We start from the raw sequence: 11,643 nt of genomic DNA on the forward strand, positions 1-11,643 counted from the left end.
ATTTGCACAAGACTGTCTTCATTGGAACTCTAGTCCTCATACCTCATATGTCCTCACCTTTGTACTTGGATGTGTATTTTGTTGTACCAAAGATTAATGTCAATATTGATTAATTACCGATGCGTTGGATTCACGACATTCATTTGTGAATAAGAGAAATTTTTAATATATAAATCTTTTTTCTAAACAAGGAGAATATCAAGTGGGAATCCGTTGACTATGATTGGAAGAAAATTAAAGCTCGGTGGCATTTTTTTAAAGTTTTTTCAATAATTATTTAAAAATATTTTATCAAAGTTTTTCATCCAATCTTAGTCGAGAATCCTTGATTTAAAGTATCCGGTAGAGTCGGCTTTCTTTTTCTTTTTTTGGTGTTAATATTCAACATCTGTTAATCTTTCAGGTGATAATGTAAACTGTATAGACCAAGAGGTAGATTCTATAGCCAGTATGTGAGTTTTATATTTCTGCTCGCTGCTTAGGGTTGAGCAATTGATAAATAGATTTATGATCATTTAGTTGCAATACCTTTTGTTAATTAAGAGATGGACTGCAACAATCTAAACAATCCAAACTAAATCACTCAATAGAATTCCATCACTTGTCTTGTGGGTCTTATTTATATTAGGGTTCCCCCTTTTTTATAATAAGACTATGGGGAAGAGAGAAAAGAGAAAAGAGACTCGTATGATTTATGAAAATAGAATTGTTAATTATCTCTTCCTCTCCTCCTCTTTTTCTTAGGGTTCTGACTCCTAGCCTCCATAGATAAAGAAGGCAGTGCCTGAGAGTATTTGGAGTTAGCCTCCATAGATAAAGAAGGCAGTGCCTGAGAGTATTTGGAGTTGTTGCTTATGACACAACAAAGGTAATCATAAACCTACTTTTGAGTTTTGATGAATTAGACACATGCAACGATGAGGAACTCATTGCCAAAATTCAATTTGGCATTCCTCATTCCCTACAAATACATGGATAATGACCATCAATTCTTAGCTTTTCGAAATGTTACAACTCAATACACTAACTATAAGAGTACATAGGTTTTTTCATATGTCTCGAGATCACTTTCTAAAGTTAGCATGTGCCTAAAGGAAAGAGAGTTGTTGAAAGATACAAAGAATATTACTATAGAGGATCAGGTAGCCATGATTCTTTTCATCGTCTCATAACGTAAGGAATGGTAATATTAAGGAAAATATTTTGATGAAATCATGAGCCAAAATTTTCATAATGTCCTACAAGCTCTTTATGCTTGTGCTAGAGATTCATCCAATGACCATCTTCTAATGAAATTATTGATTGAAACTGTGGATATGAGGTATCATCCTTTATTCATGCAAAAAAAAAAAAATATCATCCTTATTTTGACAGTTGTTTGTCAACAAGTGATGGGACACATGTGAAAACCATTCCAATTGTCAAAAATCTAATATGGACCAGGAAGGAAAAATGAAAATCACGCAGAATGTTTAGTTGTGTGATTTCGACATGTGCTTTAATCCATGATTGATTATATGGTGAGTATGGCATCGACTATCTTCTAGAAGGTAACCATTTGATACTTATTTCGATTATTAAAAATTCAATATGATTTATTAAATATTTGCTATTTTTTTTTTTCTTTTGGTAGAGTATCTGATAAGGCCAAAAGGGGTACAGAATGGTTTTGATCATAGACATGCTTAGTTAAAGACCATAATTGAGAGATGTTTTTGTGTCTCAAAGAAACGATTCTCCATTCTCAAGATGATGCCTCTATGTGACTTTAAGATGCACATTACAATTGTAGTTGGTTGTGTGGTTCCATACAATTTATTGGAAAACAACAATCAACTGAACAATCACAAGATTGGTTTTTTGAGAAATAATGATTGACAAGGGTTAATTATCATTAACTATTCGAATGCTTAGTAAACACAACCTAAATCTCCTCTATAGATTAAATAAGAGATCCAACCGTAGTGGTGAAACAGACAAGTTAAATGGAACAATGACAAGATCTAAAGCACTAGTTATTGGGTATCAATTGAAAAGGTAATTTTGAGAGCCGTATTGTATCTGTATCGTGTATCATAAAGACAGTAAGATACACTAGATAGTATGGAAGCAGTGAGTGCCATGGCGACAGCATCATTGGTCAAGAAAGCCAATTACTAGACAATCAAAAGTGATTAGTAGTTTGTCACAAGGCTAGTTTGTAGCCTTATAAGATAACAGAAAGATGAAGCCTCCTTCATACAAACCATCCCACCAGTACTGGGCAATCACACATTTGAGAATGTGCAACACAAAATGAAATGTCTGAACCACACCATGCTAACAAATGGGGGACAAGGTTAACAAAACAACCGCAACATATGGACACCTTCCCTCTACTTTATCTAAGAGGCCTCTTAATTTATTGCATCCACATCCTTGTTACAATGATCAGAAACATTACCCATGGTAAATTTTTGGCCAAATCTGTTTTTATTAGACATCACTCATGAACTATTTGAGGTATTAATGCACTCAAAGATCCTATTTGGCATCAATTATACAACCAATTTCTTGAAGAAATGGAGTAAAGAAAAGGTGATCATCTTGCATTGCTCAGAACTTGAAATTTGAAAAATGCCTTGAATTAAAGAACAATATGTTCAACATAAGAACAGTTTTGTTCACTGAATATTTTCTCATCTGTTGGCAAACCAAATGTAAAATGCACGTCCAGTCACTGTCTACGTCCCACTTCCGAGGGGTGCACGTAGTCTACTTCCTTTTATTTTATTCAAAATATTTTTTATTCATTGCAAAAGAGGGCAAAAATATCACCGGTTGGGTAGGTTGCGCAGTTAAAATATTCCCTAGGTTCATTATGTCTGAACTCTGAACATGCACACCTGAATTCTCACAAACTCCCTTTGAGAAAAAACCTTGCTGAATACAGTAGCTTCATGATTAAAAATTTTCCCTACTGGTATCACTTGGCCAGATTGCGGATCACATATGGAAGAATGCCCCCATGATTGAAATATGCCAACTCCACCTGCAAAATTGAGAAGGAAATGAAAACCAGAAATTGGTACTTGAAATTGCAGTATTTAAATATCCAAATATTAATGCTTGCTATACAGTAATTTTCATATCACAACAGAAGATACTAAGCTCTTTGCATGAAATTCAAACAACTAGGCATTCAGGCACTCTTAATATAAATAAATAGTTAGAATTTCCTCTAAAAGAAAGGGGAAAAGCATACCTCTGTGTCAAAGCGCGCTGTGCAGGTGAAAGACTTGCCAGTGTCAGTCACAACAGTAACATCTTGTCCAGGCTTTAGGTCACTGATATTGCTTGGAAGGTCAATGGTGTAGCGTTCATGACCTGTCAGGCCGAGAGAGTCTGCATCCTCACCAGCCTTGAAACAGAGAGGGATAATACCCATGCCCACCAAATTACTACGATGGATTCTCTCAAAGCTCTTGGAAATTACTGCTTTGACTCCCTGAATACAAGGAGAATTAGGAACCCAAATATGGCAAAAGTGGCATGGAATCCATTATTAAAGAAAAGGACTATCCCTTTCCAATGAGAATGCATACAAAAACTCACCAATAACATTGGGCCCTTAGCAGCCCAATCGCGAGAGCTTCCACTGCCATACTCTGCTCCAGCCAGCACAATGGTGTCCTGCCCGGCAGTCATATACCTCTGAAAAATGCAAATTCATTAGTAAAGTCTCTCAAGAAACCATCACTAGAGAGAAGACTCTTTACAAGTTCACATTTTTTTTTATCACTAACTCAAGGAATAGAGAGAGAGAGTACAAATATTTTCAAAATTATTAAATAAACTGATCGTTACTTTGTTCTAGTGACCATAACACTAGTCTGATTTTTTGAGAAAATATAAGACCTGGTATGATACTGATTACGAAGCACATTATTGCACTGAACATCCAAAGCAAATTTCATGTACTAAACTACCGGAAACAAGGAAATGAATTGAGTTTATGCATATGCCTCCAGGGCATTCAAATAATTGAGGTGGCAAGACAATTTGCGGTTTTTTCACATGGGAAAAGATGGGGAGAAAAAGGATATAAAGGTATATCATGACTTCATTAGTCAGCTATGAACTTCCACAAAAGGATAAAAACCAAGTGACATATATAAAGGCTGAGATAATTAAGAGTGTCAGATTTGGCAACCCATGGACACGAGAGTGTAGTGGACTTGTAATGCCAAAAACCAGACTTGAAATTATAAGTTCCATATTCAAGGAGAAGCTCCAATTAAAGGCTTATCCAACATAGGGTTAAGTATACCACATACTATTAGCATTGAGTAATCATCTGGCTTTTCTTCAAACACCCCAAGAAGTGAAGGTAGGCTCAGGATTTTTCTTACCATCAAAGCAGCTTAGTCAGCTTTCAGATTATGTTGTCAGGGACTACATCATCCACCATTCATGTGGTAAGTTTTAGGTAAAGGGAATTTCCATGTGGCAGAAAAGACTTAAGAAATTGTTGAAAACTCGACATTTTGAAAGGATTAGGGACAAAGATTGAATGACCAATGTACAAGGATAAGAATACAATTCATGGTGGGGTATACAACTGAGTTGCACCATGAAATTAGACAGGAGGTTAATCAGAAGAGTCAACTATCAATCCCAACAGTTGGTATTGCCTGATTAACCCCATTTGGCGGGAAAGTATATCTACCCAACCAAGCTTGTCTATGTGGACAACTCATGGCACCTTTAGCCATGATTAATAAATTATTAATCAAATAATCTATGAAAAGAAATTATGCACAGTTTTGAAGCAAGAAACTGACCGTTGCTGCATCAAACACAGAGAGTTTCTCCCCTGTTGGAATGTGAACTGTCTTTGGGCCAACTTCTCCATTCAATAGCTTGTTGACAAGGCGAATATTGGCAAAGGTTCCTCTAGCCATGATTTCATCATTCCCTCGTCGGCTTCCATAAGAATTGAAGTCTTTCCGATCCACTCCACGCTCAAGGAGGTACTTCGCGGCAGGGCTGTCCTTGTGGATGCTCCCTGCTGGGGAGATGTGATCAGTTGTGATACTGTCACCAAAGTTCAGCAAACAATAAGCATCCTTTACTCCATGCGGGCCAGGTGGATCCATCGTCATGCCCTTGAAATATGGAGGCTCATGAATGTAGGTCGAGTTAGAGTCCCATGAGTAAAGACTGGAAGCTGGAACTGACAATTGATTCCACATTTCGTTGCCCTTTGTGATAGCCTCATAAGTGCTTCTAAACATTTCAGGCAACACACTGGATTGGACAGCCTGAAGCATTCCAAGTTAATCAATTAAGATCTCACAGAACAACTATAGACAGAAAATAGCACTAACAGATCCTAACAAGCATTTGAAGATTAGCAATACCCACCTCTGCAATTTCTTCAGTGGATGGCCATATGTCCCTGAAATAGACACTCTTACCATCCTTCCCCACTCCAATTGGTTCTTTCTCAAAATCAATGTCGACCTGAAAAGTGGATTTCATGATTATTAATTTTACCACAGATATTTAGGTCAAATATGGGAGTACGAAACACGACTAGATAATTATTATGGAAGGGGGGGTGAGGCATCCATCAATTGAGATCCAAATTGCCAAGAGCATATCCAAAAAGCATTTACACAGAATTCCTTATATATAAATAAAACAAATAAAAATAAAATAGAAAAAGGAAACTGTTGTTTTGAATTTTTTCTGCAAAGTCCATAATAAATTAGAACTACCTCTTGGCCTCTTTCCTAATGCTTCTCAGTTGCTAGAGAACAAGACAATAATGCAACTCCACCCAACCCACCCCCCCCCAGCCAAAAAAAATGAATTAATATTAAAGATGGCATTAAAAACATACAATCATTCCCAAACCCCCCTTCCAGTTTTGAAGTTGTTTTTTGTTCTTCACCAGTATTGTGGTTATTAAAGCATCACTTTCATGGGAAAGAAAATGCAATTGTTATCTATACATTGACAACCAGAAAGCCTCCACATGGTTTGAGACATGCAAGCCTCCTATAGTCCTGTAAGCTAATTCATTCAAATTAAACAATGGATTTTGGCAACAAGATTCATTTTTTATGGTTTGCTAAATATTTTTCACAAATGCAGATGATATTTATAACTTAGTAAATTGAACAAAATTTCCAAAACTTCAATCGCTGGAAGAAGTTTCATCTTGGTATCTCATTTATAGGCAGAGTAAGAACACAGTTTCAGCAGTTCAAAGGTTGGAACATCTAGTTGGTAGCTCAGCTGCTGAACCATTGTCAGGTCATGCCATGTTTCTTCAGTGAATTGATTCTCTAAAGAGAGAAAAGATGAATCCTAGCACTTTGCCAGTGAGACCAATTTACATACCGTGCCGGCAAGTGCATAGGCAACAACTAGAGGCGGTGAAGCAAGATAGTTAGCTCTTGTCAAGGGATGCACACGACCCTCGAAGTTTCTGTTTCCAGAAAGCACAGCTGCAGCAACAATATCTGCAAAAGACAAATAGGTTTGCATCACATTAACAACAAAGTTTGCAACTAGCTAGTAGGAGAAATGAGCATGCAACTAGGGAGTTGTAAGAAAGCATGAATTCAAAAGTGCAAATGCGGCAGCACTTTAATAAATTGGGAATGCCTCCTATGCTCTGCACTAGTTTCATTTTAGCTTTAAATAAGGTTAAGTCCATGATATTACCATTTTCTGAAATTGCAGAAGCAACTGATTCATCTAGATCCCCAGAATTTCCAATACATGTCGTGCATCCATAACCAACAATATGGAAACCCTGCTGATTCAAATACTTCTGAAGGCCACTACATAGAGCAAATACATAGCCATGATTCAGCAATCAAAAATTGTATAATAAAAACCAGAGATCTATGTCATTTATTTCCACATAGTCTAAAGTACCTTTGAAGCAGATATTTTGTAACTACTCCAGACCCTGGTGCAAGACTTGTTTTAACCCATGGCTTGACCTGAAGACAATATTTTCAAATTCAACAATATAATTATAAGAACATGACCTATTAGGGTCTCAGGCTAAATCTCAACAGCAAGAAAGGACTAATCATATTGAAGAGCCTAAATCTCAACAAGAATTACGGAATAATCATATCTAAGGAGAAAGCAAATTTCTGAAGGATAGAATATGAGAGGACTAATTACAAGGCACCATGACTAACCTCCAAACCAAGTTCACAGGCCTTTTTCGCAACAAGAGCAGCACCAAGCATGACAGACGGGTTCGAGGTATTTGTGCAGCTGGTGATGGCTGCTATGACAACACTACCATGCTTGAGCTCTGCAGGCTGCCCTTGGAATGAGAATTTTACAACCTTTTCTTGTGCTTCCTTTGTGACAGAAAAACCCTGCAAAATAATTTAAGCATTGCGAAAGTTCAGGTTGCATTTAACAGACAAGAAATAATAGTGCTCTATTAAGCTGTTCATTGAAGCTGACACCCGTCCAATGCTAAACTACAGGTACAGTCAGACATTACTCTGATAACATTTAATAGCTGTCCCATTGCACTATCACATGCTCCCTCTCCACCATCCCAGAGGGATAGAGGCAAGTGAATTGGTGCCATGAAATCTAATCAAAACACCAGAATCAAGTAATAAACCACCACATATATATGCAGCTTACACCTCACCTTGAATCCAACTTTGTTATCCAGACAAGCATGCCAATCAGCCTTCATTTCTTTCACAGGGACTCGGTCATGAGGTCTGTCAAAAAATTTAAGGGATAAAAAATGAACTATAAGATAAGACCAATGATGTACCAGCCTCTACTGTGCTAGAGTTGATAGGCAACCTACCTTTTTGGTCCTGAAACACAGGGTACAACATCCCCCAGGTTCAACTCAAGATAAGATGAGTATGCCCTTTCTTGTTGAGGCTGGATCCACAGAAACATACTCAGTTACATCTCCAATGCAAAATATAAAACATTAACTGAGGTTTCTATTCTATTTTCCTTATTCCAGGATTGAGGAAGGGTTTCACAGTGGTAGAAGCAGTACCTCATTGTAGTCAACAAACATTTTGTTGGCACGTAGATAAGCTTCAATCATTGCCACCTGACATAGAAGAGAATAAAGTCAAGAAAAAGTATATGAGTTCAACCATCTTTGGGGGATGCATGATACTCACAGTTTCTTCACTTCTTCCAGTCAGTTTAAGATATTGCAGCGTAGCTTTATCAACAGGAAAGAAACCCATTGTTGCTCCATACTCAGGAGCCATATTGGCAATGGTGGCCCTGTCAGCTAATGACAATCCAGCCATACCCTCACCTATGTTCAAAACAACAACTTTGACTTAATATCCATCAGGAGGGACAAACAGATGAATATCAGTATAAAATAGAATCCACTGTACTGTAATTAATCCATGAGCAATTTAAATTACCATAGAACTCAACAAACTTTCCAACAACACCATGCTTCCTCAACATTTGAGTTACAGTTAGAACCAAGTCGGTGGCTGTGACCCCATTTTGGAACTTCCCGGTCAACTTGAACCCAACAACACCAGGTAACACCATGCTCATGGGCTGACAATATTTGCGAAGCAAAGCATTAGAGGTAAATTTAAACAGAACTTAGATGCACATACATGTTCAAGAACCATGCACCTATGTATACCCAAGACATGGATGTATCAGCAAAAGATTAGTCCTAAAATAGCAGTTTACTGTAAGAACGTGCAGGTGGTCAAAAATACACTCAAATATGTAAGACAATAAAAGGTTTAGAATTCATCTTCCTGAATGATTACATGAGTTAAATGCAGAAGAAAGTAAATTCATGACAATACAATGCATATATGAAAACATCTATAATCCATAAGCCCAAAATATATGGAGTTCAAAATAAAAATAAAAAATGAATCAATGATTATAAGGCACATATTAGGTAGAAAAGAGAATGCACAGGAAGTTTGATATGATACAAAAGAATCTAGATTGCTCTTTCAGTGTTTCCATATTCACTGCAAATTTCAAGTTCAGAGCGAGTGTCAGTAGCAGAACAATGCAGTGCCCCGCAGCCATAAGAGTTCCCCTAGCACAGTATGCACATACATCTAAGCGTCCCAGTGCAATGATTTGCTTCTTTTCTTTGGATGAATACATCAAGCTTGGAGAGCATATCCTTAGAGAATACAGATTACCAGGTTTCATTGACAATTTTCTTACTACACCTGGCCAAGCATTGCTGCCTCTGCTTCAATTCCTCCCACTCCCCATCCAGCAACTCCTAACCCATCAATCATAGTTGTATGCGAATCAGTTCCAACGACACTATCAGGGTACAGCAGGCCTTCAGTGTTGAAAACAACCCGACCAAGGTATTCCAGGTTAACCTGAGTTTCAACAGTAATTTACTCAGTACATAAATATAAAAAAAAAAATGAAAACACTAGTGTGGGTAACAGAAGACCATTCGAAGATTTCATGTATTCTACTCATCAATTGAGAAAATGGAAATGGAGAATATGTAGATTGTAGAGACAAAAGAAAGGAAGAAATTCTGCAGATCTGCAATCCAAAGGCAGAAACCATGTCATGCAACATTGCTATTTCTGATGCTAAAAACTCCCTAACCTGATGCACGATACCAGAGCCTGGAGGAACAACAAGCATGTTGCGAAAAGCAGTAGAACCCCATTTAAGAAAAGCAAATCTCTCATTGTTCCTCTGGAATTCAAGATCCATATTGGCCTTCACTGCATTTTCTGATCTTGCTACATCCACCTGAACAGAATGATCAACAACAAGATCCACTGGGACCTGCATAAAATACAATTTTTTGAAAGAAAGTTAGGAAATCTTCCCCTAAAGGAGAGAAAACATAATAAAATAAAAATAAAATAGAAATAAAAAAATCCAGGAAAACATCTTACACTCAAAAGATTAAATGCAAAAAAAGGTTATCTAGGAAAAGAACCACATTAAAAGGAAATTATTCACATTAAGAAAGTGAAATTCAATGACATAATTACATAATCAAATATATCCTCTATAATGTAACCTAGAAGGAAGAACAGAAGAAGTTCATTGAAGGCTACTTCAGTTCATCAGTGTTTTCATGATGGGGAAGATTTTGGATGTCCAAGCCCGTAGAACTAGCAAGAAATTAAAATTGTAATGAAAAAGAAAAATATCACCACCTACCAAGGGGTTGATCTTGTTAGAATCACTGCCAAGCTTGTTCATAGCATCCCTCATGCAAGCAAGGTCAACCACAGCTGGTACACCAGTAAAATCCTAACCAACAAAATGTAGGACATAAAAATATAACAAATTAAAACTAGTGTGCTATTACTTCTTCAAAAACAAAACTACTACGTAATTAGCATAATGAAAAACACCTGCAGGAGAACACGGGCAGGTTTGAAAGGAATCTCCACTTGTTTTGGAGCAGTTTTCTCCCAATCAATAATCTTCTCAACATCTTCCTTGGTGACTTGGAAGTTGTCACAGTTACGGATTGCTGATTCAAGAAGGATCTTGACGGAGTACGGCAGCTTATCTGTGATGCACACAAGGAAAATATGAGTGGATTTCTAAGAGATCGTGCTTTTGGGAACCTAATTACAATATTAAAATTCAGAGTACTTCAAACTTCAAATCCGTGATAGCCATATAATACAAAAGGTATCCTTCAATGCTTAAGAGAAACAAGAGGAGATGATCAGTGACAATGCCACTTACCAACCCTTGGATCATTTAGAGCAGTTAGGCTATAGTACTTTCCGAACTCGCCACCCCCAGGCTTGGGAAGACTGGTCAAGATTCCCTTGAAAGCATTCTCAGAAGCTGATCCACACAAATTCACAAACAGAACTCAATCAATTATGTCGATCTCTAGGACCGCATGAACCAGATAATCAAATCATCTATAAAAATCAGACCGTCCTCTAGTAAAACCCAAACTTGCATTAGTTAATCCAATTAGTCAAAATTCTCTCAAAATATAAAAAATCAACAAATCAGTGATGATGAATATTCATAAATGAACTCGCATCAACCATTCAGAAATTAAATCAAATATCCCCCAAGCATAACGAAAAAACACGTCAAAATGAAAGCCTGTCAGCGTCGATAATTCAGGAGCAAGAAATTCGTACCCATGGTAGCAATCTTGCGCTGAAAGCGTTCAATCACCGGAGTAGCAGTCCTGATCTGAGCCCTAAGACTAGCAGGAGATCTCCAATCGACACCGTGACTCCAACGAGGAACCGAGGTTCGGATGGAACGGAAAGCAGTACAGAAAGAAAGTGATCGGGCTTTGATAAGAGAAGGAGATGATGAGTTAGGAAGAGGAGAAGCTAGGGTTCTGGTAAAGGAAGGTAAAGAAGATAAGGATGATGAGAATCGAACCCTAGAAGCTCTGAGCAGCGCCGCTGACGAAGAAGCGCTTATATACATGACGAAGGAAGCATCAAAGCGGCAGATGATGATAAAGAGATCAGATTGGTAAGGTTATGGGCGAGGAGATAGGATGGAGCAGGCCTCTGCAAATAGAGCTAGTCAGACACTAACCCAAATCCAAACCCTTATAAGAACAGAAGAAAGCTGTAAGAATTTAAAATGGCTTTTGTCATTTCT

At 37.5% G+C, this 11,643-nt stretch overlaps 1 protein-coding gene across 1 annotated transcript; it reads right to left on the bottom strand.

Annotated features, from left to right (window-relative positions):
- Window positions 1-2,602: 2,602 nt before the first annotated feature.
- LOC122088916 (aconitate hydratase, cytoplasmic) lies at window positions 2,603-11,643 on the bottom strand. Its single transcript, XM_042658293.1, has 20 exons — window positions 11,163-11,643; window positions 10,747-10,851; window positions 10,404-10,564; window positions 10,207-10,299; window positions 9,637-9,822; window positions 9,234-9,395; window positions 8,442-8,586; window positions 8,184-8,326; window positions 8,054-8,110; window positions 7,850-7,929; window positions 7,682-7,757; window positions 7,209-7,394; window positions 6,934-7,001; window positions 6,718-6,836; window positions 6,391-6,512; window positions 5,407-5,505; window positions 4,824-5,303; window positions 3,595-3,693; window positions 3,245-3,487; window positions 2,603-3,031 (listed from the first exon to the last, which is right to left on the bottom strand). Exons 1-20 carry the CDS (start codon window positions 11,461-11,463, stop codon window positions 2,966-2,968), a joined length of 2,991 nt encoding a protein of 996 aa, XP_042514227.1. The 5' UTR covers window positions 11,464-11,643; the 3' UTR covers window positions 2,603-2,965.

This window comes from Macadamia integrifolia, chromosome 9 (assembly GCF_013358625.1).
Source record: "Macadamia integrifolia cultivar HAES 741 chromosome 9, SCU_Mint_v3, whole genome shotgun sequence".
In the NCBI taxonomy this organism is placed as follows: Eukaryota; Viridiplantae; Streptophyta; class Magnoliopsida; order Proteales; family Proteaceae; genus Macadamia; species Macadamia integrifolia.

Excerpts from the sequence above, each read along its gene's own strand:
- LOC122088916 (XM_042658293.1), bottom strand. The coding sequence starts at position 11,463 with ATGTATATAAGCGCTTCTTCGTCAGCGGCGCTGCTCAGAGCTTCTAGG. Across the intron at positions 7,758-7,849 it reads TGTGTTTCAGGACCAAAAAG|ACCTCATGACCGAGTCCCTG; the intron begins GTAGGTTGCCTA and ends ATTTTTTGACAG. Across the intron at positions 5,506-6,390 it reads CCTATGCACTTGCCGGCACG|GTCGACATTGATTTTGAGAA; the intron begins GTATGTAAATTG and ends TCCACTTTTCAG.